The following is a 25234-nucleotide window of genomic DNA, read 5'->3' on the forward strand; positions in this document are numbered from 1 at the left end:
GTGTATCCTCAGGGCTGAACGCCTGCCTGCTGAATGGCTGATGCTTGTGCTGCATGAATGAGTGTGGCTGAGGCAGCAGAGTGTCGCTGGAACGGTTAACCGAGCCTCTACCCTGCCTCTCCTGCAGCCCGCCCTGAAGATGTCGGCACCAGCCTCTACTTTGTAAATGACTCCTTGCAGCAGGTGACCTTTTCCAGCTCCGTGGGGGTGGTGGTGCCCTGCCCGGCCGCCGGCTCCCCCAGCGCGGCCCTTCGATGGTACCTGGCCACGGGGGACGACATTTACGACGTGCCACACATCCGGCACGTCCACGCCAACGGGACGCTGCAGCTCTACCCCTTCTCCCCCTCCGCCTTCAATAGCTTTATCCACGACAATGACTACTTCTGCACCGCGGAGAATGCAGCCGGCAAGATCCGGAGCCCCAACATCCGCGTTAAAGCAGGTAAGGAGCCAGAGCTGGTGCCCCAACCCCCCTCTGTCTGGAGGGTGGGGCATGGGAGCTGTGCCCCCTTATTCTGAAGATAAGGGTTCAGTGTGCTGGGAGGAGCAGGGGAGGGCCTGGAAGACGCCACCCCCTCGGGCGGGAAATACTCCTTTCCCAGCTTCACTTTGCTCATCTGCAGCATGTATAGTAGTGGGCTCTGCTCGTCACTATATGTGATAGCTAAATGACACAGCACTCATGTAAATTAACTGGAGGGTTGGTGCCAGTGCTTGACTCATGGAAAACATCCAGCGGGTGTCTCAAAAAAAACCCTTTTATTGACATACAACGCCTAGCAAGTTAGTGCCCTCTTGTAAGTACGTAGTGGGGATGAATTTTCACCAAGTGTAGCGAGTGTCTGGATCAAGATATACCATATCAGCCCCTCGGAAGCCCCCTCTGGCTTTTTCTCAGCCACAGGTCCCCCCAGGGAACACCGCAGCCCGGGCTCCTGGCAGTATAGGTATTGCGTATCTCTGCGCCTTCTATAAATGGAGCCCTACAGGGTGCATTCTCTTGGATCCTTTGCTCATTATTATGTCTGTGGGCTTCTCGCTCCTGCTGTGTGTGGTTGTAGGTTGTTCATTCTCATTGCTGTAAAGTCTTCTTATTTTATTTTGTTTTATTATTTTTTAAATCAAATTTCATCTATGTGCCATCTGTTTAGAAAATGATATCATTTGGGGAGTACAGCCCCCCTCTCAACCGGGACACCTGCTTCACTCCCCTTCTCCGGAGTCCTAGGCCCATCCCATTGCCTTCCTCCCTCATTGCAGAGTCTTCTCTCGCCTGACTCTCTGGTGCCTGATTTACTCATCCTACTTCTATGGACGTTTGAGTATAACACTTCTCACGAGAACAGGCATTTATGTGAATTCATGATGGAAAACTTTTAGCCGTGAAGGATTTTGGTCTTTGGAATCATTGAGGGAAGAAGTGAGGGTTTCTCAGGTGGTCTCTTTAAAGAAAATAGAAAGTCTTTTTCCTCTGGGTCGGGCCAGGAGGCCAGGGAGCGGCTCAGATCAGTGACTCTTCGCGTAAAGGTCACGCACGTCACCCAGTACATCATAGTCAGCTGTCAGGTCCACCGCACACAGCAATAAAATACTGAAATTTGGGAACTGAGCTTTGAAAACAGCTTTTCAGATGGGAGAGAATAGACTGTGTTCTAGTTGCTCACTGGGAGGTCACCAGGATTTGGGGTGCCATCTTTCCTGGCATTTGTGTTGGGCAGAGGAGTGTGGGTTCATGTCCCTGCATGCCTATTAACAGACCCCGCAAGATTTAGATGTCCTGAGTCCTCCTGCTTCTCACAAGGTTCAAGGTAGCAAGGATGGAGGTGTGGAAGGGGGTGAGGTGGGTTAGTTCTTTTTTTTTTTTTTTTAAGATTTATGTATGCATACAGAACTGGGGTACAAGCCAGAGGTGCAGGGGTGGTGAGAGGGTTCATCAGAGACAGAGTGGGGAGCAGAACAGGCAAATTGATGAAGTACACTGTGAGGGGAGCAGCGGGCGGGTCAGGAGAGGTCTGCTGTGCCATGTGGGTCAGCTCCCAGGCTAGGGCTCAACTCACACTGGAGCAGCCGCAGCTCACTTGCAGTGCTGCGCCCTAACCTGCTGCACCACCAGGGAGGGCCAGGTTAGAGTTCCTGATTAAAGAGCTGGCCTTCATCCTCTTGGTGCTTGGGTGTAAAACATGAGCTCTCAGGAACCAGGGCTCGCAGGCCTGCACAGGTCCCCCAGGCTCTTTCCAGGTGTAGGGCCTTTGCACTGTTGCCCTGACACTGGGTTGGGGTCCTGAGGCCAGGTTTGGAGGCCAGTTCTGGCCCGCATAGCTTGGCGGGTTGGGTTACGAGAAAGTGATAGCCTATCTTACGTCCATCATTAAGATGCAGTTTTTCACAAGAATCTAGTCGTTGCTGGGTTTTGTCTTGTTTTTACAAATGAAGGAACTAAAACAGAGAGAGGTTAAGTGTCTGCACAGCAGAGAATCCCAGAGAGGTTGCCCCATGAGCGTAGCCTGCTCACGTACCTCCCATGAGCCAGGTCTGCTACAGGCTGCTGTTATTACTGTTATCTCATTTCACGAGTAAGGGAACGAGACGCTAAGGGTAACTAGTTCTCTTCCAGTCCACACAGCTGCTCAAAGGAGGGGCAGGGCAGGCTTATTTGCAGAGCCTAACCTTTGGTCCCGGACCTTCCCCAGCCTGTGTGTCCAGACCCCACCCCTCTCACTCCACCCTGCAGCTCAGCTCCCCTCATCTCTGCTGTGCTGTCCCACATATGTGGGCAGCACCAGGTTCACGCCCACAAAAGGATGGAAAAGTCCTTCTCCTCAGCTGGACCTCTTCTTGTGTCCAGCATGGATAAGGGGCAAGAGTAAAGGTCTGGGGAGGGCCAGCCGGGCTGGCCGGACTGCAAACACAGCCAATTAAGAGGCTCTTGATGAAGCCCGAGGGGCTGCAGGGAGCTGGACGTCGTCCTGGCAACCACGGCTGGGAGCAGGAGGGCATGCTGCACAGGTGCTTGCGGGGGTCGAGGTCGGTCAGCAAGAGCGAGGCAGGCCAAGCTCTGCCTGGCCAGGAGGGCAGAGGAGGCAGCGAGGCCCTTGGAGAGGCCAAGCCGAGGAGGACAGGAAGCGGCTGTAACAGGCCCCTCGGCCCCACTGTGGACCCAACACACAGAGCAGTGCAGGTAATGGTGCCCCAGGAAGCAGCTCTGGGTTGGAGGCCAGAGGCCTCCTGTGGACACTGGGGGAAGGGATATTCCTCTGGAGGCAGGGGCAGGGCTGGGAGTCAGGCTGGAGACAGTGCCAGGAGGTGGGAGAAACAGCACAGCCAGGGGACTTCTTGAGAGAATCCCGGAGACTTTATGTCTCGGGTTCTGCATTTTCAGGGACAATCACAGTTTACAATATTCTCTCCCATTATCCTTACAAACCACTAAGCGCTTTTAGAGAGTGCTACATTTTCCTAGACTGGCTTTCACGTTGAAGTGGCACAAAAAGCTGTTGTTAGATCACGTCTCAGTTAATTTTGTCAAATGTTGGTCACCGTGCCCCAAACTATTGCTCCCTGAACCTGAGAAGATGTGGGAAATCAAGTTTGCTTTCCTTAGAAGAATTATAGCGTATTTCCTTGCTACCTACACATCCCCCCTATAATACCATCACGTGGCAGGACTTAGATTGAACCCTCAAAGTCCTTGTGATCGAATACGGCTTATGCACATGCCCCCAAACTGGAAAGGTTTGAAGTGGGACCTGTGGTCTGAGGGAGCTACAGTAGGCGGACAGTGGGCTGGGGCCTGGAGAAGTTGCAGCTGCAGCTAAGTTAGGCATAACATATGGCAGAAAATTCTGGGCAGGTTAAGTGAGAGGTGGGTGGAAGAGGTGATGGAAGTGATATCTGAGACCCCCCCCCCGGCCCCGTCATGTGTAACAGCCTCCTGTTCCCCATTTCCCTCAATCTCTCTGCAGTCTTCAGGGAACCCTACACCGTCAGGGTGGAGGATCAAAGGTCAATGCGTGGAAACGTGGCCGTCTTCAAGTGCCTCATCCCCTCCTCAGTGCAGGAATACGTTAGCGTTGTATCCTGGGAGAAAGACACAGTCGCCATCATCCCAGGTAAGGCAGACCGGGGCTGCGGCAACAGTGGCGCTGGGGTGCCGAGGCGTTTGTCAGGTGACCCGAGCTCTCCAGGTTGGTTCTGGTGAGCATTTATTTCTGCTCTGGTGAGGCTGTGGTACAGACAGTGCTTTCTGGTGTTGGCTTGCTATGTCCATGTGGGATGGCGTGACATTAACTGGGTGTGATAAAGTCCCCACAGACAGGTCCTACAGCCCCGAGAAGTGGGGTCCCTATCCTTCAGGCACTGGGTCTTTGCTCGCCCGGTCCCTCAGGATGGGGGGGTCTAGGTAAGACTACGCAGAGGGAGGGGTAAGAGGCCACGTGTTCTGTGCCTGCCTGTGAAAACTGGAGCGGTGGCCCCAGGTTCTCAGGGGACCCAACTTGTATGCATGCCTACGGGCCATTTTTGTTCTCATGACTTGGCTAAAGGCCCCCTCAGAATCCATCCTAGCTGGCCTCATTCCTTGCTTGGTGTGTGGAGATGGGGTTAACGCAGTCAAGCGCTGCTTAGTGACAGGGGTCCATTCTGCCAGGCAGTTGTGTGCCAACATCACAGTGTGTGACGACGCAACCTTAGACGCTTTAGCCTGCGACACACGGAGGCTCTGTAGGGCCTATGGGCCACCATCGTCGATGTGGCCCGTCACTGCAGTGCAATGAATGATGTGCCAGGTTGCAGCTCACCAGCGGATGACCAGCCCTTTGGCATGGTGTCCTTGTCCCCATGCAGAGTTGTCTCTTCCATAGGAAGCAGATCTGGAAACCCCAAGTGAAGATCTCAAGTCCTCAAAATACCCCTAGGTCTGTAGTTAAAACTGAGAGGTTTTTCCACGGCTCCAGCATCTCCCTTCATCCCGGCTCCTCTTGCAGGCTCTGCTGCTTTTTCTTCCTTTCTCCACCCAAGACCTTGGTTGTCCTTTCTGGAACTTGCCTACATAGCCTGAGTGTCCCTCCAGCTTTCATGTGCCACTGCTGTCCGTGTGGAATGATTCCAGAGGCTCAAGGTCTTCAGGTTCGCTGGGGAAGACTAACTTCCAAGCATGAGGCCTGAAAAGTGGGGTTCTTTGAATCCTTGGTAGTGCTTTGACAAACATCAGTGCTTGGCCCAACCTCAAGGAGGAGAGAGAGCATAGGCAGCAGCACCCTCCACACTCCCTCGGTGGCTGTGGTGTGGAGGACCGCTTCTAGGCATATCTTTAAAAGATGTATTAATTTTTGCATACAAGAACTGGGGTATAGGCCAGAGGTGCAGGGGTGGTAAGAGGACTCACCAGAGACAGGGTTAAGAGCAGAACGGCATATTGATGAAGCACACTGCTGAGGGGAGCAGCGGGTGGGTCAGGAGAGGTCTGAGCTGCGTGGGTCACCTCCGGGACAGGGATTGAACTCAGGCCACAGTGGCTGCAGAGAGCTTCATAGTGCTGCACTTAACCCTTTGTGCCACCAAGAGACCCAGCTTCTAGGCATCTTTACCACTCATGTGGTGGGTGACTTTTGCGAGACATGAATCTGCATTTGCTCTTGGTACTTTCCTTTCTCTCAGTTGCAGGAGAGGGCCAGGCCACCATGTCCTGGCCTCAGAGTTGGAGGCTGAAACTGCATAAAGACAGCTGTTTTCTCAGCCTGTGTGAAATTGTGGACACCTAGGAATGGTTAGAGCTGTGTTCTGGCTGCGGGGAGATCCTGCAAGGGTGAGCACCACGCAGGAGACCAAAGCCAGAGACAGGGGGTGCTGGACCAGGCTGCTCAGTGGCTGCGGCTGGAGGAAGCATCTGGACCCGATAGGGGTGGCTGCGAGTGACTCCGAGACCAGGCCCAATGAGGCCTGATGTGCAAGCCTGAGACCCACAGGGGTCACTGTGCAGTGGGGGTGGTGAGAACCCAACCCCTTGGCATCTGCCCCTGGGCACCTCTGAGGGCCACGGTGGTCAAATCTCCATCTATGCGGCAGTGTCAGATTGAAAGTGATTTAAAGAACATAGAAACACGGTATGATACACTTGAGTTTGTGGACTAAGAGTTATCTCTTAAAATAGCAACGACAACAGTTATAATTAAACTGTTTTGAGTGCTTACTATAGTCCCGGCAATGGGCTAAGAAACTTTCATACACCATCTCATTGTCTCGTCACAAAAAGCCACAGGAATTGTCCCTCCCTCCGCTTTACAGAGGACGAAACAGGCTTAAAGAAGTAACTTCTGGGTCTCATGTCTGTGCTCTCAGGACTGTTTTTTCAGTTTGCTCCCAACCCCACACAGAGCCCCTCCCCCAACGGTACCACATCCAGTCAAATATTCTTCAGGGCCCAGAGGAGGCCCAGTTAGCCTGCAGTTAGCTCCAGCTGCAGGCAATGAGGGCCTCGCCTCAGGAAGGGGAGAAAGGCAGCACTGGCGTTTAGGGGAGGTTTTGTGGACCCCCAGTGGCGTGTAACAATGAAGAGGCTGGATTAAGGTCACACTGCCTGCCTGGGCTTGAAACGCTCACCCCATTGTTTACCCCCAGCCTCAGTTTCCCCAGCTGTAATAAAATGGACTGGCCTACTGAATAGGGTTCAAGTGAGGATGAAATGAGTTAAAATGTGGGGAACATTGTCCGTACCGCTGTTTCCCATCGTGTGTGTGTTTCTACTACGTTAGCAGGGTTTGTGCCTCTCTCTAGGCTGAGTTTCCCCACCGCAGGACCTGGGTGGTTTTATCCCCTCGTGGATAGCTCCTCGTGCCCTGGCCTTGCACACCAGGGCTAAGTGCTCCCTGGGGTTTAGTGGGCACGTGGATGTAGGATTGGAAGAATCTGGGAACCGTGTGGACAGAGGCAGGGAAACAAGGATGAGTGAGGAGGGCCCGGGGTGGTGAGAAGCCCAGAGATCAGAAAGTGGAGAAGGTGGGTTAACGGGGCTCCAGAGAGTGGGAGCTGGAGGCAGTGAGCTCCCCAGGCGGCCCTTCCAGTTGGCGCTCCAGGGCTACCTTTGATGTCAGGGCTGGATGGCAGCTCCAAAGGGCATAATTATCAGGGAAGTGGGCTTGATGCTAATCTGCAGGGCTCCGGTGAACTTGGTTCTTTAGGACTCCTTTCTTTGCTTAAGCTTGGAGAATTTCCCTCCGCTGCCCAGTTCTCCAGCCCCATCCATAATCCTTCTAGAGCTGTGTTTTAGATCCAGGGACAGACTTCTCAAAGCACATGAATCCCTAACACCCTCCTGGAGAGTCCATGAGAAGCAGGGAGAGTTGAGTTTTGCTTCCTCCAGGCGCTGCAGGTGAGGGACCAGAACCTGGGCCCTCACAGGTGGGGGGAGGCTTAATGATTAGGTTGCCTTGAGGTCTGGGAAGGACCAAGGTGTTGGCTTCCTTTCCCTCAACACTTTAGGGCTGGCTTCGGGAGCGGGGAGAGAGGTTTTGGCTTTGATCTCTGGGTCTGCAGAGCTGGCTCCGGTTCCCCTGTGAACCCCAGGGCCAGCAGGTGCAGCGCTAGAAAGCAGGAGGATGAACAGGGAGGTTGTTGTGAGCCTGCCAGAGTCCCAGGAGACATCTCCTCAGGGAGAGCAGGTGTCCCAGGAGGGGGCGTGACAGGCGGGGTGCAGGCCCCTCGGCATGAGGAGTGGGCCCTCCACCCCCCTTTTGAGGTGGTTGGGAGGAATTAAAGGCTCAGGGCCTAAGCAAGCTGTGTGAACTGGATATTTGCGTGCAGGTGAGCCTTCCCAGCTGTCCGAGGTTGGGAGGGGCAGGTGAGGCTCTGGAGCTGGCCATTGAAACTCAAGCAACCTTTTAGCTGTGCCTTTTCCAGGGTAGAAGAGGCTGGACAAACAGCCCAAAGTGCCACCTTTTCTGAGTCATTGCAACACCCAGCTCTGCCCTCCGGGATCCCCCTCCCCAGGCTAGGCATCTTCCTTCTGTGGCTAGTTAAGGATGAGTGTGAGAGCACAGAGCGACTGTGAGCTGGCTGACTCCTGGCTGGAACCAGGAGCTGGGAGCCCAACTGGCTCTCCAGGGTGGTGTGCAGTGGGGGTAAAGAGGGCAAAGGGCTGTGCACAAACATAAATTAAAATTAAGGCCCCAGTGAAGCTGAGATGTGGTTTAATTTCCCACCTGCATGATCACCATTACAATGTATGTTACTGGATAGAAAGATAAATCCAACCCGTTCCTAATAGCTTTTAATTTCCACCAGACCTGATTATCTGGATGCCGGCTCCTTGTGGGAATTTCCCAGCATGCTCTGCACCAGCATCCTGGCTGGCTGGCTTGGCCCCAGTGGGGAGTTTTGGACACTGCTCACACGCAGGCCAGATGCATCTCTAGAAGACAAGCCTGGATCTGCTGCCTTATCTGTGCGGATGGGGCTCTTGATTTCAGGGCTGTTGTCACGCCTTGGCTGGGCTGGGCTGGCACTGGGGACCCTGAGTGTGGGGGCGAGGAGAAATGGGGGCAAGGAACAACCCGGTGGAGGGGGTCCCTTTGGAAATGGCCCCCCTGTATGAGGAATCCAACTAGTTGTGTGCCCCAACTTCGTCCAAGGTGTATAACACACTAGGTTCCGGGTTGTTCACGGGATTCACCACTTTTCATTTGCTCTTGCCGTTTCCTCTGAGTTTCTGTCCCGATCCGCTCCTCTCCTTATTGGTATATATCTTAATTTCTTCTTTGCCTTTAAACTTGGCTCACTAGGATCCCTTTCCACCAGGCCCTCCATTAGCCTGCAGGCAGAACCCATCACGCTCAGTCCTCTTCCTGAGGACACCTTTCATCTCGCCTTTCACTATAGGTGGTGGCTTCGGTCTGTCTGCTGCAGGGTCTGTGCCACGAGTTCTTTTTCATCTCTCTCCCCAGGCCCTCATAGCACCTGTCACAGTGTAACAATAATAACAAGATAAATGATAATATCTATCATGTATTGAGACCTCTTTGTGTTAGGCATTTTACATACATTATCTTTAATCCTCCCAATAATCCTTCAGAGAGAGAATGTTTTTTGTTTTCTCCAATTTCATAAATGTGAACGTCGTCGTGGCCCTGGGAAGTTAAGCAACTTTCCCAAGGCCACACAGCTAGTGAGGGCTGTGGCCTGGTCTGGGCTGGGTCCTCCTTCCTGCTTCCTCTCCTGAGCAGCACCTCCCTCACCGTGGACTGTCTGCAGGTTCCAGTACAGGAGGAGGGCAGGCTCCCCGCTCCTGTACTTGCCTGGGATCAGAAATGTATCATCAGCCATTGCCCGGATCTCCGGTTATGTGTGCGGTGGCCAGAGGTTTCGGCTTTTTGGAAGGGCGGCAGACCTCCAGCTGAAAGATCCAAGAACAAAACAGCCATTTTAATGAGAAAGCTTGACTGGGCGCTGGCTCTGTTTTTGGGCCAGTGGGAGACACAAAGACGGTCCTGATCTGGGAATTTAGGATTCAGTTCATGTCAGCTCTGAATGACAGGGATGGATAATCTCTACACAGTAAACAATCAAATATGATCTTGGTTTGCCTTGGAAAGCAGATTCAGCTTATTAATTGCGTCTTGCTCAGGCTGACAGGAGGGCTACCTGGGATCCCACGTGGCTCTACCGGCGTGGATGGCCTGGCACAGGAGAGAGCGGGGTGGTGCCTGGCAGTCACTTCGGACTCGGTGGCTTAAAGAAGGCCTGGAGTCCGTCTGCCAGAGCTAGACGGTCCCTGGAGATTGTGCTTTCCAGCCTCCTCATTCCCGCAGAAGTCCCCGCCAGACCCTGGGCCTGTGTTTCCTGCCCATGCTCAGGCGGCTTGCTCTAATTTCCAGCCTTCTCTCTTTTCTTGTCTGTCAAAACCCTACCCGATCTTTCAAAGTCGGGTTCAAATACCACTTTTTCCATGATGTCTTTCCTGATGTCTGCTAAGAATGGATTTAAAAATCACCCAGATTAACCTCCTTCCAGGGGATCCTTTTGTGAACTTCCTCTGAGCTTTGTCAGTTTCTTGCTCAAGACACTAATCGTATTTTGTCCTTAATATTTCAAATCTGTCTTATCCCCACTATGCGAATGTGTAGACACTGAGGGCAGGGTTGCATTTTACTCAGCCCCCCCATGCCTATAGAAGATGATTAATGGTGGTGACGAATGCCATTCTCCCCCCTACTGTTGTGAAGGAGGAAGCAGTGGGGAGGGAGACCTGCCTGAGGTCACACGGAAAATTGGGGGCAGTCTGGGATTTAAGTGTGGTGGTTCCTGGTCTCCATTATGCCTAGTCGCTTCAGTTCTGAAGGTTCCTCCTGTGAAGCTCCCGTGTTGAGATGCAAAATTGGGGCTCTCAGCTGTTGGAGGCATGGAGGAAGGGAGCTGGGGCCGTCAGCCTGGGCTAATCGAAAGAGGGCATGTGCTCAAGGCAACTTGATAAACGGGCTGTGGGCCCTGCTGAGCACTAGGGTGCAGTCTCAGGCCTGGCAGAGGAGTCAGACTTGGCAGTGACCTGTTTCACCCCTTGAGCTGCTCCTCTCTAGGTCTACGGCGTCTTTCCATGACGAGGATGACACAGCAGGCGCTGGGGGCCTTTCTGACGGTTGTGGCCCAATAAGGCATCATGAAAGACAGAGGCCTGCAGCCGGGCCTTGGGTTACTTTTCTAGACCGAGGGGGCAGAAAGGCATTCTGGGTGGAAGAGATAGCAAAGGCAGAGACAAGCAGGCCAGGCTGGGGTGGTCCAGGCACAGGGCTGGCGGGTAAGTAGAAGTGGGGAGGAAGATGCCTGAAGGTCCGTCTGATTCTAGGGGATGACATACTAGTACTGACCACCATTCATGAGCACGTACTAAGTCGCCAGGTTCCGGTCTAAGCAGTTTACTTGTTTAGTCCACTCAATTTTTATAGCAATCTGAAAATGAAACAAATGTTATTCCCCGTTTAACAGATTAACAGACTTGGTACAAAGAAACTAAGTGAATTATCTAAAGTCAGTAAGTGGTAGACACCAACTTACACTTGTATATTCAGACCCCATTATTTGTACTCTTAAGCACTGTACTAATATATATACTATATTGCCTTGCCAAAAAATTAATAATACATAGACTGCATTTAAAAAATTGTTGCAAAACAACAAGATAAAGACAAACTGACTGTTAGAAAATAATGGATATGAATAGCTTACAAAAATGTTGGTGGGATATGGCAGGAAGGAGACTCGCTGTGGAGTCTGCTGGCCCTCATCAGTGACCTTGAGCACGTCAAGGTCAAAGCCTCAGTTTACTCATCTATGAAATGGGGACAGTGGAACCTACTGTGCTTGGGTGTCCTTTAGATGAAAAATAGGTGTCTGGGAAGAGGTGGCATCTCAGATGGAGCAGGAGTGGCCTCAGTGCAGCAGGGAGCTTGTGAACCCCACTTCATCAGGCCCAACCTTGGGCAGTAGTACTTTCTGGGTGCAGAACATGGGTTGGCCAGGGATGCACTAGCCAGATGAGTGCTGGCACCGGGATTGTAGGCTCAAGGATGGTTTCTGGGAAAGGCTACAGAGACCCCTGCTGTAGCATTTTACACTTTCATGATGGTATCTGAGCAGAAAGAGGGAAGCCAAATGATTGGGACGGCATAATCAAGCTGTGTATCCACCATGAAGGGGCATGGTCTGGTGCCAACAGCAGATTGCATGTGTCAGCTACCTCAGAGCAGGGCACAGCCTGGATCCAATCTTCCAATGCACTCAAATTTGGTTCTGAAACCACTAGTATCCATTAATATCCATTGTATGACACGGTCAGGAAAGTACGTTTCCATGATCTCATTGCTCCTCACGGTGACCCCCATAACCTAGCCAAATACACAGATGAGGAAACAGAGGCCATGAGTGCCTTGTCTTGTAGTTAGAAGTAAATGGGGGAGGAAATTAACATGCATCTAGACCTCGGTGGATGTGGGACCCTGTGGCAGACACCGCCATGTCATCTCATTCAGTTCTTCTTTTACCCCTGTGAGGGAGGCCAGGTACCCCCATCCTTAGGCGTAAAGGAAGAGAGATTCAGAGAAACCAAGTCATTGGTTTCAGGTTACACAGCTTCTCGTGCCAGGACCAGGGCTTGAGCCTAGAGCCTTTGTTCCCCAAGACCAAGTTCCTGTAACATACATGACTGACCCCAGCCTGAGGGCTGTCCTGGGGGCGTATGACAAGACTATGTCCCTCACCAAGGCGGGTGTCGGGATGAAATGGCAGCTGGCCTGTCATTTTGTTGTTAGTTTATTATTTGCCTTATGAAGGTGTGTCAGATTCCCAGGGCCTGGACATACACGGCAGGCTGGAGGTTACCGTCAGGAAGCGTTCAGAAGCAGCAAAGAAATCTCTCCCTGGTCTGAGGGTCTAAATGGAACTGATAATCCCAGTGATCATAGTGGTTACTCAGAAAATAAGTCACTGCAATGAGCCTTTCGTGGAAGTGCTTTTCACCGGTCATCTGGCCCGATGTCCACCCTGTGGCAGGTGGTGCTGTTAGCTCCGCTGGACAGATGAGGAGGCCAAAGGCAGAGCAGTTAGACGCCTGCCCGAGGCCCGAAGTGAGGGCGTGGCGGGCCAGATCTGAGCCCAGGGAAGTTGTGTTTCAGCTTTTGGAGATGACTGGAGCGCTTCTCAGGCTGTGCCTCGCTCTCATCACTTCACTTGTATTGTGCTCTCTGCTTTCAAGAGTCTGTTCACAGACTTCAGCTTACGGAATCCTTCCAACCCTATCTGAGAAAAACACCTTCTTCACCTCACTCAACAAACAGGGGAACCAAGGCTTCAAGGGCCCGAGGGGCCTGCCAGCACACACAGCCAGGGGAGGGTACCCCAGAACTGGGGTTTGATTCCCGCGCGTGGGCAGCCTCACCTGGGCCGCACACCCCGAGCTCTGGGGGCCCCCCCCATTCTCCCGGCGGGCGGGCGGCTGCTCTGTGCTTGCATGCCAGTCGGTTGGTTCCAGAACCATCAGCTGCAGCGCCTCAGTCACGCAGAAATGTCTGTGTTCACAGGTGCCTCTGGCGGCGTGTGCATGTGTCATGTTTTGCTTTTTCATTTAGTTCATGGCAGGCACTGCATTTCCAGAGCACCCACTGGGTGAATTTGAGCAGATTTAAGACAATGGCAGGCAAACGCTCTGCCCGGGATCACACCGCAGCAGTGGCGTGGACCGAGCGGCATTGTTTGGTTAAGTTGGCACCTCTGTAAGTTACCCTGGAATCAGAGTGGGATTCTTTATAGAGGGTTATCCTACACATAAATCATCATTAGACTACCTCATTTTTGTTTAATGCCTACCTAACTGTGCTGTCGTCTAAAAATGTGTGTTTAGTGAAGTCAAGGGTTGCAGGGAAATTATAGGGTTTTCAAAAACCCATTTGCTTTGCTGGTGTTCACATCAGAATCAATCTTGCCTTTAGTTCTCAATCTCATCGCAAACATGCAGTATTGCTTGCCGAATTCTGGCATTTAATGTAGGGTAGCATTTATTCAGAAGAAGCCAACGGTGCTTACAGAATGGTGGAGCTATGTATAGATGGCACTTCCTGCCAAGCCTGTGATTTCCAACTCTGTTGTGTATCTATGAGATTTCACTGCCAGAGCCACGTGGGGACAGGGCTGCTGTTCAGAGCAGAGGCCTATACTGGGTGGAGGCAGATGGTGGCCTGTGCCCATAATGCTCAGAAACTCACTGTGTGCCTGCACGTAGTAGGGACTTGGGCAGGGCTGTAAGTGGGATGAATGAAGAGGCAGGGCATTGTGATAGTGCAGCTGCCAGCACCCAGCCCTCGTGTGCCCTGGCTATGTCTGAAGTCAGCAGGCTTCGCTTGGGGACCCCTTGGCGGTGAGGGGAAGCTGTGCAGTCAAGCTAAGTGGCGTGGGCTCCGGCTTCAGAGGGACTTGGGTTCACATCCTGCCCCTTGCTGATGACCTTGGGCAAGTCCTTCAGCCTCTCTGAGCTTCATTTACCTCGTTGTGAGGATTAGATAGAAAGAAGTATTTTCCACGTAGTTATACTTTCCGATGTAGATCTGGTTTTTACGTACAGATTGTCCATATGAAGGTTTTCAAGGTTTTCTCCTGCTGAGCAGACATGTGGTTAACTGCCCCAGGATTAGTCCTCCTCTCCTCCAGGCCTGGAATATCCCTGGGGAAAGCGAGCACCGAGAATGAACATCCAGGTGTGAGGACAGGTGAGCACATAATCCAGGTATGGGAATCCAGGTGTGAGGACAGGTGAGCACATAAGGAGTACAAGTCCTGCTCTCTCTCTTTACTTTGGGAGTCGCTTGACCTTCAGAGTGTCAAGGCAGGATGGTGAGGAGACCTCCCGTCATGACAGGGCAGAGGCAGGGTGACCCTGGTCCTGCCTTCCAAGGCCGAAGCCTACTCCCAAGCACTGAGATCTTTGTGGTCTACCCTTTCAGCTGTGTTTGGAAACCACAGGCACTGAGGTCTTTGTGTGCTGCCATTCCCGCCTCTCACAAAGGAGTGCTCAGCCAGTAGGAGCCGGGGACACCGCCTTCGAGTCCCAGTGGGGGAGGCTGGGCGAGCCTTGCACAGGGGCTTGGAATCGGAATGTCTCCCCTCATCAAACCTAGAGACTCCTCTTCCCACTTTCAGAGTCAGAGGATGGCTGAGTACACACATGTTTAGGGACCATGGAATCTACCAGAATCGTGGAGAGTTAGAAGAGAAGCAGATGACAGGGTGGGAGGAAGAAGCCAGTGCTGGGGGTGGCAGTGGGGGGCAGGTTCTTGGACTTCGTGAAGTGGGTCAGTCCCCGAGAGCACCTGGCTGTGGGCCCTCCTCACCCCCTGTGGAGTGGGATACAGAAAGGAACAAAGGTTTGTAGCTAGAGTATTCCGGAGCTCCTGTTACTAACACAGGCCTCAAGAAGCAGTTGTACAGTGCTGGAGAGGATGCAGTTGGACCCACGGACAGGACTTTACCCCCTGAATCTATCTAAATGGCTATGTTGGCATAAGCCACAGTCAGTTGGTTGAATTTTCAGATCATTGTTTAATTTAGCAAATGTTTTTTGAGCACTTCCTGTGCACAAGATGCTGTGTTATGTAGACAGTGATTCCCAAGGGTCTTTGCTTGAAGTTCTCAAGGGATTCAGAGAGCTCCTTTTTCCACACACCAAAGAAACGTACTTTACAATATGGCGTGAACATGTTTGGATGATACGTGGATGAGAATTGGACCTCTTGAGTACGAACACCCCTGGACACACACACTTTTTCACCTGTGAAAAGGGGAGAGACGGTCACCCATGTAGACTCCAGAAACCCCTCGGGGCAGAGACCGAGGCAGAACCCAAGCCCACTGTCTATGGGGAAGCCATCACCGCGGGAGCAGCCAGCCCCCGAGTGTGTCTGGGGGGCTGCTAGGGCCTGGTTCCCCCACAGCATGCAGGAATGGGGCTGGGAAAGTGGGCAGCGGTTTCCATATTTCTCGCTCTCTGGATGTCAGTTTTTTCACCATAAGTGGAACCTATGACCCCTTCCGGTTGGTTCGGTTGAATAAACCCGCTGAGCCCATGGGCCCTCCCTAAGCTGGGAAGGGTCTGTGTCCCTCTAGGGAGATGGACACAGTAAATAAAGAGCCCTATGTGTATATTCCTTAAAGAAGTGCGGTCCACAGTGGTGTGGACAGGAATTGTCACGGCAGCCACTGTTAGCAAAAATCTGGAAGCCAATGTGGGCAACTTAATCGGCTGTAGCCCAAAATGAAGTACTAGACTGCAGGGAAAATGCAAGAATCAGCACCTCAGAAATCAGCTAGGCCACGTGAACAAATATTGAATGGAAAACAAGTTGTAGAAAGTTGCGTACATTCTGTTACCATTCGTATGAAGTCAGAGAACATCTGAAGCCCGATCCTGAATTGTTTCTGGCTACATACATATGTCGTAAAAATATAAAAACATGCATGAGAACGATGGACGCACATATAGGGTAGGGCTGACCTGGAGGAGGAGACAGTGGGCTCAGAGGGAAATAAGGCTGTTTGTGGAGTCTCTTTATCCTCTCAGATCTGAAAGAGAGCTGAAGAAAAGATAGCCAAAATAAGCACGGATTTAAAAAATACATAATTTTTACCCTTTTCTAGAAGCATGATTTATTTCAAGAGAAAAGCCCATTTTTCTCTTGAAATAAAGCCCTATGCAAAATGCTGGGAGAGGGGTGTGGAGCTGGTCGGGCCCAAAACCACACTCTAGGTGGGGGCTGGGAGCGCCGAGAGAGGAGGCTGTTGGTGAGAGCAGGTGGGAGTGTGTGTGTTGCTAAGTCAGGAGGGGTACCTGCTCACACTTGCCTCTCACCTGCCCCCGTCCCCCACCACCCCACCTGTTTCCTGCCTGTACAGCTAGGGTGCCCAATAGCTGTTAAATAACGACAATTAAAAGTGGTATAAATATAAGATGAGGGGGACCCCATGGCAATCGATTTCCTGGTTTAATGAGAGTCTGGAGACCCAGCATGAGGCCCCCGACATGGAGAACACCGGCGTAGTCACAGGGAAGCGGGCGTGGGCTCTGCGCCCCTCGGAACAGCGTCCAGGCAGCCCTTGGCCCTTCTGTCTAGGGCCAGTCAGCAGCAGCGAGCTGGGTAGGGAAGGTGGGGCTGGGAGAAGGCCCAGGTAATTGCTCCCTTTGAGAGGCTTGCTCCCCACTCATCTTACAAGAGCAAGCTGGGAGCTGGGGCACAGCAAATGGGAAACCTGAGATGAAAGGTGATCGCTGAGCTCTGCCTGAGCTCTGCGGTGGAGCAGGGTGGAGTAGGGTCGCTTTGGGACTTGGAGAACAGAGGGTGTGCCGGCGGGGGTGGGGTGGCAGGGATCACCAGCTGCTGCCTTTGGCTCTGGGTACCCCTAGTTTTATTCTAATTTACTTTCAAACAATGATTTCCCTTGTCTTTTCCTTCCTCTCTATCTTCCACCCTCTTCATATCCAGTTCCCAGGGGGCACACCTGGTTGGGGGCTCTGAGGGGCCTTGGAAACCAGGGGGCTCAACAACCTGCTCATTTTAGAGATGCCACTTGCGGCCTTCACTGGGCCCAGGCCCCAGGCCTCAAGAAGCACCTACTACAGGGTGAATGAGATGTCTCTTCAAGGGGGTGATTCCTGTGGAGCTCCCCCAAGGTCTGGAAGTGTCTCAAGAGCTTACAAAGAATCTAGAATTAGCTAGTGTGTGTGTGTATGCAAGACAGTTTGTACCTTGTTCATTAGAAGTAGACATGTTTCAGACGTGCTCCTGAAAAGTGGTGTCTCAAGTTTCTTCTCTTTAGGAAGACCTTGTGGTGACGTTGGCATGCACGTTGATAGCCTGGTGCATCACATACGGCTGCTAAAGCATGCGGATGCTGGCTACCCTTCCTGGAAAGCAATTTGGCAATATATATATCTGAAGCCTTAAATGTCCATATCCTTTAGGCTCTATCCTTTAAGACTAAGTAGCCAAAAAGAGAAATAGATTTCTGTGGATTGCAGTGTTAGTTACAGCAGGAAAAAGAAAAAAATCAAAGATCCTCAATATGCAATAATAAGGGAAGGAATTAAAGAATTTTTGACATGACAATGCAATGAAACATTTCCAATACATATTTCTAATTGCATAGGAAAAAGATACTCATATGATAAGTGGAAAATACATTATATATTAAATAATTTTACATGTAATGTGTATATAATATATACTATATGTACTAGCATCCCAAGTGGCTAAAAAATAAACACACCATATATTTATTATCCATGGATATCTTCAATGGAAGGACTTCAAGGCCACTAGTGATTGTTGTGTTTATTACTGGGGAGGGAGTGAAGATTTTTTTTCTTTTTGATAGTTTTCTCAATTTTGGGGAGATTCAATGTAAAGTGGTTTGGAAACAGGAAAGCCGTCATTGTATTGTCAGCGCCGAGCAAAGTAGCTACTGTTCCTGCTTTTGTAGGAAGTTCCTCTTTTCCAAAGTCCCTTCTCAGGTTGGCTAAAATCTGCTTTGGTGAACTTCAGCCCTGAGGTCTGTCTAGTGCCCCAGCGCCTCCCCACCAGTGTTCCTTCTCCTGGCTGATATCACCCACCTGCAGCCCCCCCTTCCAGGTTGGTCTGACCCCATCTTGCCCTGGGTGTCACCCCTGGTCCTGCTGCAGGCTGCTGATGCCTCTCTCCAAACCCAGGCCCAGAGTGGGGTGTGGCTCACCGCACACACAGATGGCACGAACAGAGGGTTCAGTGTGACTCGCCCCCTCCCTGGGGGAACATGCTGTTTGCACCGGCACAGTGGGGACCAGCTTTCCAGCTTTTTCATCAGTCACCTCATGGTGTGGGCCTGTTCCGAGCTTCCTGGCTCTTCATAGTTCTGGGCCTTTTACCTAAATTTCTCCACTTCCTCACTTCTAAGATAAGAATAATATTTTTCTACAAGCCAGATATCAAAAGCATAGCCCCAGCCTCTTAAAAACTACAAAAACAGCCTCTAATCTCAATTCTCTGCCTTTGGAAATGGCCCATCTCCTTCTCAAGGAGTCTGCGAGCCCTGGGAAGGTTGGAGCTGGCCTGGCTGCCGCTCCCAACTGCCCAAGGCCTGTGCTTTTTCTTTTTCTTCTTCTTTTTTAAAGATTTATTTATTTATGCATAGAGGGACTGGGGTACAGGCCAGAGGTATGGGGAGAGGGTGAGAGATTTCACCAGAGACAGAGTGGGGAGCAGAACAGGCAAATCTAACTGAAATACACTGCTGAGGGGGGCATTGGGCTGGCCGGGAGAGATCTGTTGCACCATGTGGGTCAGCTCCCTGGCTGGGGCTCAAACTCATGCTGCAGTGGCTGCGAGAGCTTCATAGTGCTGCGCTTTAACCCAATACGCCAAGGGTGTTTCCTACCTCGGTCAAATGCTGACCAGATGCGGCCTCACCCCCCCATCCGTTTTCACAAAAATCTCATAGGCAGGCGTGTATCCTACAGATATTGAGGCACAAAGGAGCTCTTCCATGACCCTTCTGGGTTCTACTAGTCAGAAAATAATCAAATATCACACAGATTGAGAAGAGAAAAAAGCCAAAAAAAGTTAATGATAACTCCTGAACTCATGGGAGGGACCCAGCCCAGCAGAACTGTGCCACTCGCCTGTGGCTGGGGATACCTCAGGCAAGGTGAGCTGCGCTGGGGACAAGAGAAGTTCAGAGGGGAACTTCTTGTTTACTGTTCTGGAAAGGCACAGTAAACAAAGGTGTGCGAGTGTAAGTTTTTCATTTTCCATTGAAACGAGAGAAGGAGACAGGCCTCCCTGGGAGAGGAAATGTCAGAGCTCCTTCCATTTTATTAGCTTTTTTTGGGGGGTGGTGGGAAGTTTTTGCTCCCCTATGCAAAACTTAGAAAGGCCAGATGACATGGGTCACAGGAAGGTACCCCTGTCCCGGAGAGCCCATTGGGGTCTTATCAAAGAACAAGGCTTTCTCACCCCCAGGACAAAAGCCTTCCCCCAGCATGGGGCAACCCCAGGAAGCCCAGGCACACTGGTGACTGTGGCCTCGGTGGCTGGGGGTGGCCATCCAGCGGCCCTCCTCACTCTGCCGCCAGGTGCACCTGTGTTTCTAGGGTGACCTTGCAACTCTCAGAGGCCCCTGTGGGTGGGCAATGTTTATCATCTCATTCTATGGCTCAATAAAAAGGAAATGTCAGAATTTCTGAAGGTTGAAAACCAAAACCAAGAACCCTTGAAAATGGCTTATTTTGCATTTTTGACTTGACTCTGCTATTTGAAAATAATCAGGAGGAGCCGTCTACAAGGCATTCCTCAGTGGGTGTGAATCTTCCAGAGGAAGGACGCCCTGGTGGAGGGGAGAGAGGACAGGCCCGAGGAAGCAGGAAGCCAAAAGCTGGGTCTGGTTGGGGCTGGCCTTGGATAATGGCTTGGCTGTCAGAGGCTCTTTATCTGTGAAATGGGGACATGGATGGGAAGTTATGTCACAGATATTTCGCAAATCTATCATCAGTTAACCTTCTCGTAACCCATGTTCCCTGCCCATGGTCTTATGAATCTTGTCTATTTCCGTATAAGCCCTTTGGGGCTCCTCAGAGAAGAGTTACTCAGCTCACATGCTGTCCAGTGAGCAGTCACTGAGGGCTGGCAACCACGTCTCTGGAGGTCAGAGAGCAGGGCTGGTGCCCTAGGGCAGTGCTGCCCAACTGTTTTCACCTCGCAGCACAAGAAAAACAAAGATGATTTGAGTTGGCATATTGGAGCAAAAGCAGGAGGTTGACTATAAAGGGGGTGAGCAAGGGGGGGGGCCTTTCCTGTCCCGGGGCCCACCCTGACCCGTCTTGGATGGAGGGATCCCTGCATGGGGTCACCTGTTGAGAAGTCGGGAGGGCGGGGAAGGGGTGTGACATATGGTAGGTGGGCAGGAAGGTACTCAGGGTGGCAGGTGAGGGGTCAGCCTGGCAGCTGTGATTCTCTGTGGGCGAGGAAGTGCCGCGGCAATGCCAAGCCCCAGGGACTCGGTCCAGGGAGCTTGCTCTCTGTAGCCCCCTTCTCTTTCTCCCTCCTCCATCGCCATACGACTCCTCCAAAGGGACTTTAATTATAAAGTCACAGTTTCAAGAATAGCTAAAACGGGGTGAGCCGGTTAGCTGTCACCATCAGCTTTCTAATCCTTCTGCTGGGGGCAGGGAAGGAGCACCGTGGCCCTGCTGTTCTGCCACCGTCTTCCTGCAAAGGTGTGTGCCTTGGTCTCCCTCCACCCACCCTCCCACGCGTCCCTGTTGCACCTTGCGCATGGGAGCTGTGCCTCCTGGCCCGATATAGTCACACCTCGGGGCCAGTCGGGGGACGCTTCCCTTCTCCATCAGAACTTCTGACATGAAGGTGGGGAAGATCAAGGAGCAGTGGCTGTTGAGGAGAAAGGGTGACGGAGACAGAGTGACGGCAGTGAGTTGAATTAATTCCCTGGTGTCGGATTTAATGAAGGGCTGCCTTCTGCGCGCCTCAGAAAGGCACATCATGGAGGCTCGGTGCTGGATGCACGCACAGCTCCAATTAAGAGTTTCTGCGTCTCACAGGAGCAGGGCTCCTTTGAATCTCTAGACTCTGGGGGCTCTTTTGCCCCTCCCCCTTCTAGGCTTGCACAGCCCTCATCCAAAAGTCTGCGATCTTGGTTCCTCTTAAAGAGAAAGGACCCCAGGATGTTTCTTAGCTGCCTCCCTTAGTCCCTGGTGGCCCCGCTGTCTGCCGTCTCCCTAGTTGGCCTTAGGTAAGTGAACCCCGAGCCTCTCCTTTGCAAAGCGTGCCGACTGCACGGTGCCGGACCGGCCTAGCCCTGGGGTGCGGGGCCTTAGGGGAGAATGTGATCTTGGGAGTCATCATATAGCTAACGACAGAGCAGCGACTAGAACCAGGCCCTCTAGAGTAGTCTCCCTGCTCCTGGCGTCCGGTCCCTCGTCTGGTAGCACGCAGCTGCATCTGGATCCCAGTGACAGGTGCCTCTGGGTGACAGGTCTCAGCTGCCAATTCAAGGCGATTCCTACAACCATCGCTAAATGATGGCAGCTTAGCCACACGGCCACTTGGCAGCCAACAGCAGTGTGCGTGCGTGTCTCCTTCCACTCGCATTGAAGGCAAGGAGATGCTCTTCCCCTTGGGTTTGAATCCTTGCTCAGCCATGCATGTGCGACCTTGTGCAGCTTCTAGTGTTCAACTTCTTGAAGGCTCTTTCTTCATTTGAAAATCGAGCATAATAATACATCACACAAGTGTATAACGGAGAAAGCTCTCACTTAATAAAGGTAGAATAAGGCCCTGGGGTTAAGTGACACGCTCCCAAATGGCTGGGACACGGGGCTTCTGCCTCTGTGTTGCTCTTGTGGCACCTTTTGCTACAACGATGCTGTCCTCCTCTGCCTCCTCCTCTTCATCTTCATCGTCATCGTCATCGTCGTCAAATCTTTACCATGCCCCACCTGTATGTCAACTGTTGTATAGGTTCCATACCATTTAAACCTGACAACTCTGTGAGGTTTCCATGTATCCCCATTTTATGTTCAAGGGAACAGAATGAGATTGTGCTGTCCAAGGTCAAGAGCTAATAAGTGGCTTTGGCACGGGGCAGGGCCAGAGCTGCCTGCCTCCCACACCCAGGCAGCAGCTCTCTGCCCCGCCACTTCCGGGCAGACCGCCCCTTGGGGGGACTGTGGGCCAGGGGACACGAGGCTCACTAGCTTGCTCTTGCTTCATGCAGATTCCTCGTGCTCAGTCCATCCTGAGTGACAGTAATGGGCTGCCTCTCCTCAGCGGGAAACCGAGGCCCAGAGACAGTGATCACAGTGACTCTAGCAGACACACAGCATCCAGCTGCAGGCCTGCCCTGCCCCTGGGCCATTCTGCGGAACATGCTCAACTATCAGGCCACCCCAGAGAGTCTCTGGCTAATGCTGCCTCAAAGAGGCCTTTGTGTCATTGACCTGGTCACAGCCCTTTGCTTTGATGTGTGCTGGCCCGGAGGCATCTGGATTAAGCCCTCTGGGAAGCCCAGAATCCTTTCCTGCCCTCCAGCCCGCTCACCATGGGGTACAGTGCTGCTGTGAGATACACTTAAAACTATGTGTGCCCCAACGCCCTTCCTCTTTGTCTCTGGAGCTACTGAGACCCTAACTGGAGCTGCAGGAATAAATAAACACAAATTATTGTTCCACCCTGTAGTTTCGGGCTGGGAAAACTTTCCCCTTCGTTCCCAGCTATGGCTTTAATAAAGAGCCACTTTGAGCGTTTACACACATGAGTATAGTTCCCTGAGGTTTTGGTGAAAAGGGTCTCCTGGAATCAGAAAGTAGAGCTTCTACCTTCTTTCCCCAGGAAATGGGACTTTTGATAGAAACGAGAAGGTGCTGCTAGAGCTGCTCCTGTCATGTAGTCTAGGCCATTTACACGAGACCCAGGTGCGTGCGTGCGTGCATACACACAGGCAGAGAGGAGGTTCATGAGTTGGTGCGTTAAATAACAATTAGGTCAATAATGCCCTTTACAGACAACCTTCTAACAGACGACATCCATTGATAATTAGCCCCTGGGAGAGTGTCAGTCAGGGGAAGCCCTGATGGAAAATAAATCCAGACACAGACCAGTGCTGGGAACTAAGTCTGTCCTTTCCCAGGTAACCCTCTTAACCTGCTCAGCTCACCCGGGGTCCTGTGGCACTTTCTGCGACTCCTGAAACCTTGACCTTGAACTAGGACCCTGTCTTTCGCTCTCTAAGCCTCCATTTGTCTCGCCAGGTGGCTTCCAGGGTGGCTAAGGAAGCTGTGAGTTGAGGGCTTGTTGCTGGTTGGCTGACTGAGGGCCAACCTCTGTAAGTCGAGTGCTTCCCTCTGCCTGTCCAAGGCTTTCCAGAAAGGTGGTGTCTCCTCCTTTTGCCTGTCTTCTTGCCCCAGCCAGAGATGGTGCCCAGGCATGTTACAGAGAGAAGTAGCTTGAGAGGGGTGAGAAACTGTCTGAAATAATTCCATCCTTCCCTGGAGACTTGGCGTGAATTTTATCTAATCACCATGGCAACAGATAAAAAAAAGAAAGAAAAAAAGGTGTGAGCGTATCGCCTTTGCTGTGATAATTCAGATTTATATATTCAGATCAGATTGGAGTTGGAGATTTTTTTTTTAAGGGAGCAGATGCAGCAGAAGGTGTGACTGCAAATAATGTAGCACAAATGTTTGATGATCCTGCCCTTTAAGAAGTGGAACGCAGTTTCCTGCAGTTTTTCCAGAATATAATTATTCCATCAAACCCATTGCAATGAGGACTCATTATGGGCCTGGATAATGCAGAGTCACGTCCATGCCAACAACACACAAACACACACAAACATACGTGCATGGGCAGCCCCTGCCGCAGCCTCTGGTCTCCCCTAAATGGAAAACCCCCAAGAAACATGAGACCTAGAAAGTCCCCCAAAGCAAGGTGCCTCGCAAGGGGCCTGAGAAGGTGGTGACTGAAAGTTGAGGTGGGGATGGCTCAGCTGCCACCCTAGAAGGGATCATATTGCCCACGGAGGAAGCGGTGAGGGGCACCCTGAGGGTGGTGAAGCCCCTGCCCCCTCTCCCACCTGCCTGCCCCAGCTCACGCCGGGGTGGATCAGCACAGGGGCTGGGCTGGCGGACCCTGCTGCACAATCTCTGTCCAACTTGGGCGAATAATTTTTTCCTAAGTCACGTTTCTGCTCCTTTGTCCAAGTGATCCCTCCCAGCTGGGTGTCTGCTCTGATGAAGGAAGGGCCTCCAGAGCTCAAGTGTGCATAGGCCCTAGCAGTCCAGTCATCCCTCCGTGGATTGAGCCCTGTGCTGCAGGCACAAGGGGACACCCCTTCGGCCCAGGCAGAGCTCCCATTCAACCTGTGCCCCCCCACCACCCCTCCTCCATGATTCTGCTCAGCCAGACTGAGTTCCAGCCCATTAGGAACCCCCACCAGCAGGCTGGGTTCACCATGTCTGGGCCTTACCACTTGCCAAGAAGAATCCAGGTCACCGCTCCTCCTCCCCAGCAGATGGGCTGGTTCTGAAGGCTCAGGTCTGCTGGTCTCACGCGCCGGACAACAGAGTGCGTATTACCTTTCTTCTCCAGCCATTAACCTGAGCTCTCCAGGCTGAAAGGTAGGGGAGCTAGACTGGGGTGGGGGACAAGTCCAGCCTCTCGCCCTACCCCATCCCCTCCCCACCTGGAAAGGAAGGTGCTTCTCAGAGCAGGGCTTCTCAGCGCACCCTGCCGCACCCTGCGAGCCGGGAAAGGCGGGCAGCAGACTGTTTGCTGTGTGGTTTATTTACCCGGGAGGCACAGCTCTGCCACAGCATTCGGCTCCAGCATGTTCTTGTTCCTCTTTCTGGCTCACACCACATCTCTGCCTGGATGAGACCCAGGAACCAGGGTGAGGGGCTGGAGGAGGAATCAAAGTTCTGGGCCTACTTCTTCCCTGTCTGGGGCTCCTCTCTGGCAGTGGGGGTGTTCTGCCTGCAAAGGAGGAAGCTGAGGAGGACTGAGACCTCCTTCCTCAGAGCCCAGTGGGACCCCCAAGACATGTGCAAAGGGTGGGCCCTTGGGTGCAAGATCAGAATGGTCAAGCAGTGGCTTAGATTCCCTCAGGCAGTAGTGGTGGAGACATGGAGGTAATTCAGGCCATTTGCATGACTCGGGGG

General features: G+C 52.2%; 1 protein-coding gene across 1 annotated transcript in view; it reads left to right on the forward strand.

Annotated features, from left to right (window-relative positions):
* Positions 1-25234, forward strand: part of DSCAML1 (Down syndrome cell adhesion molecule like 1) — a 299027-nt gene that overhangs the window by 15169 nt on the left and 258624 nt on the right. Inside the window, exons 2-3 of the mRNA XM_004689218.2 lie at positions 123-445; positions 3966-4112. Of these exons, the coding sequence (XP_004689275.1) occupies positions 123-445; positions 3966-4112 (470 nt within the window). The remainder of the gene's footprint in view (positions 1-122; positions 446-3965; positions 4113-25234) is intronic.

This window comes from Condylura cristata, unplaced genomic scaffold (genome assembly GCF_000260355.1).
Source record: "Condylura cristata isolate star-nosed mole 26May11 unplaced genomic scaffold, ConCri1.0 scaffold00025, whole genome shotgun sequence".
Taxonomy (NCBI): domain Eukaryota; kingdom Metazoa; phylum Chordata; class Mammalia; order Eulipotyphla; family Talpidae; genus Condylura; species Condylura cristata.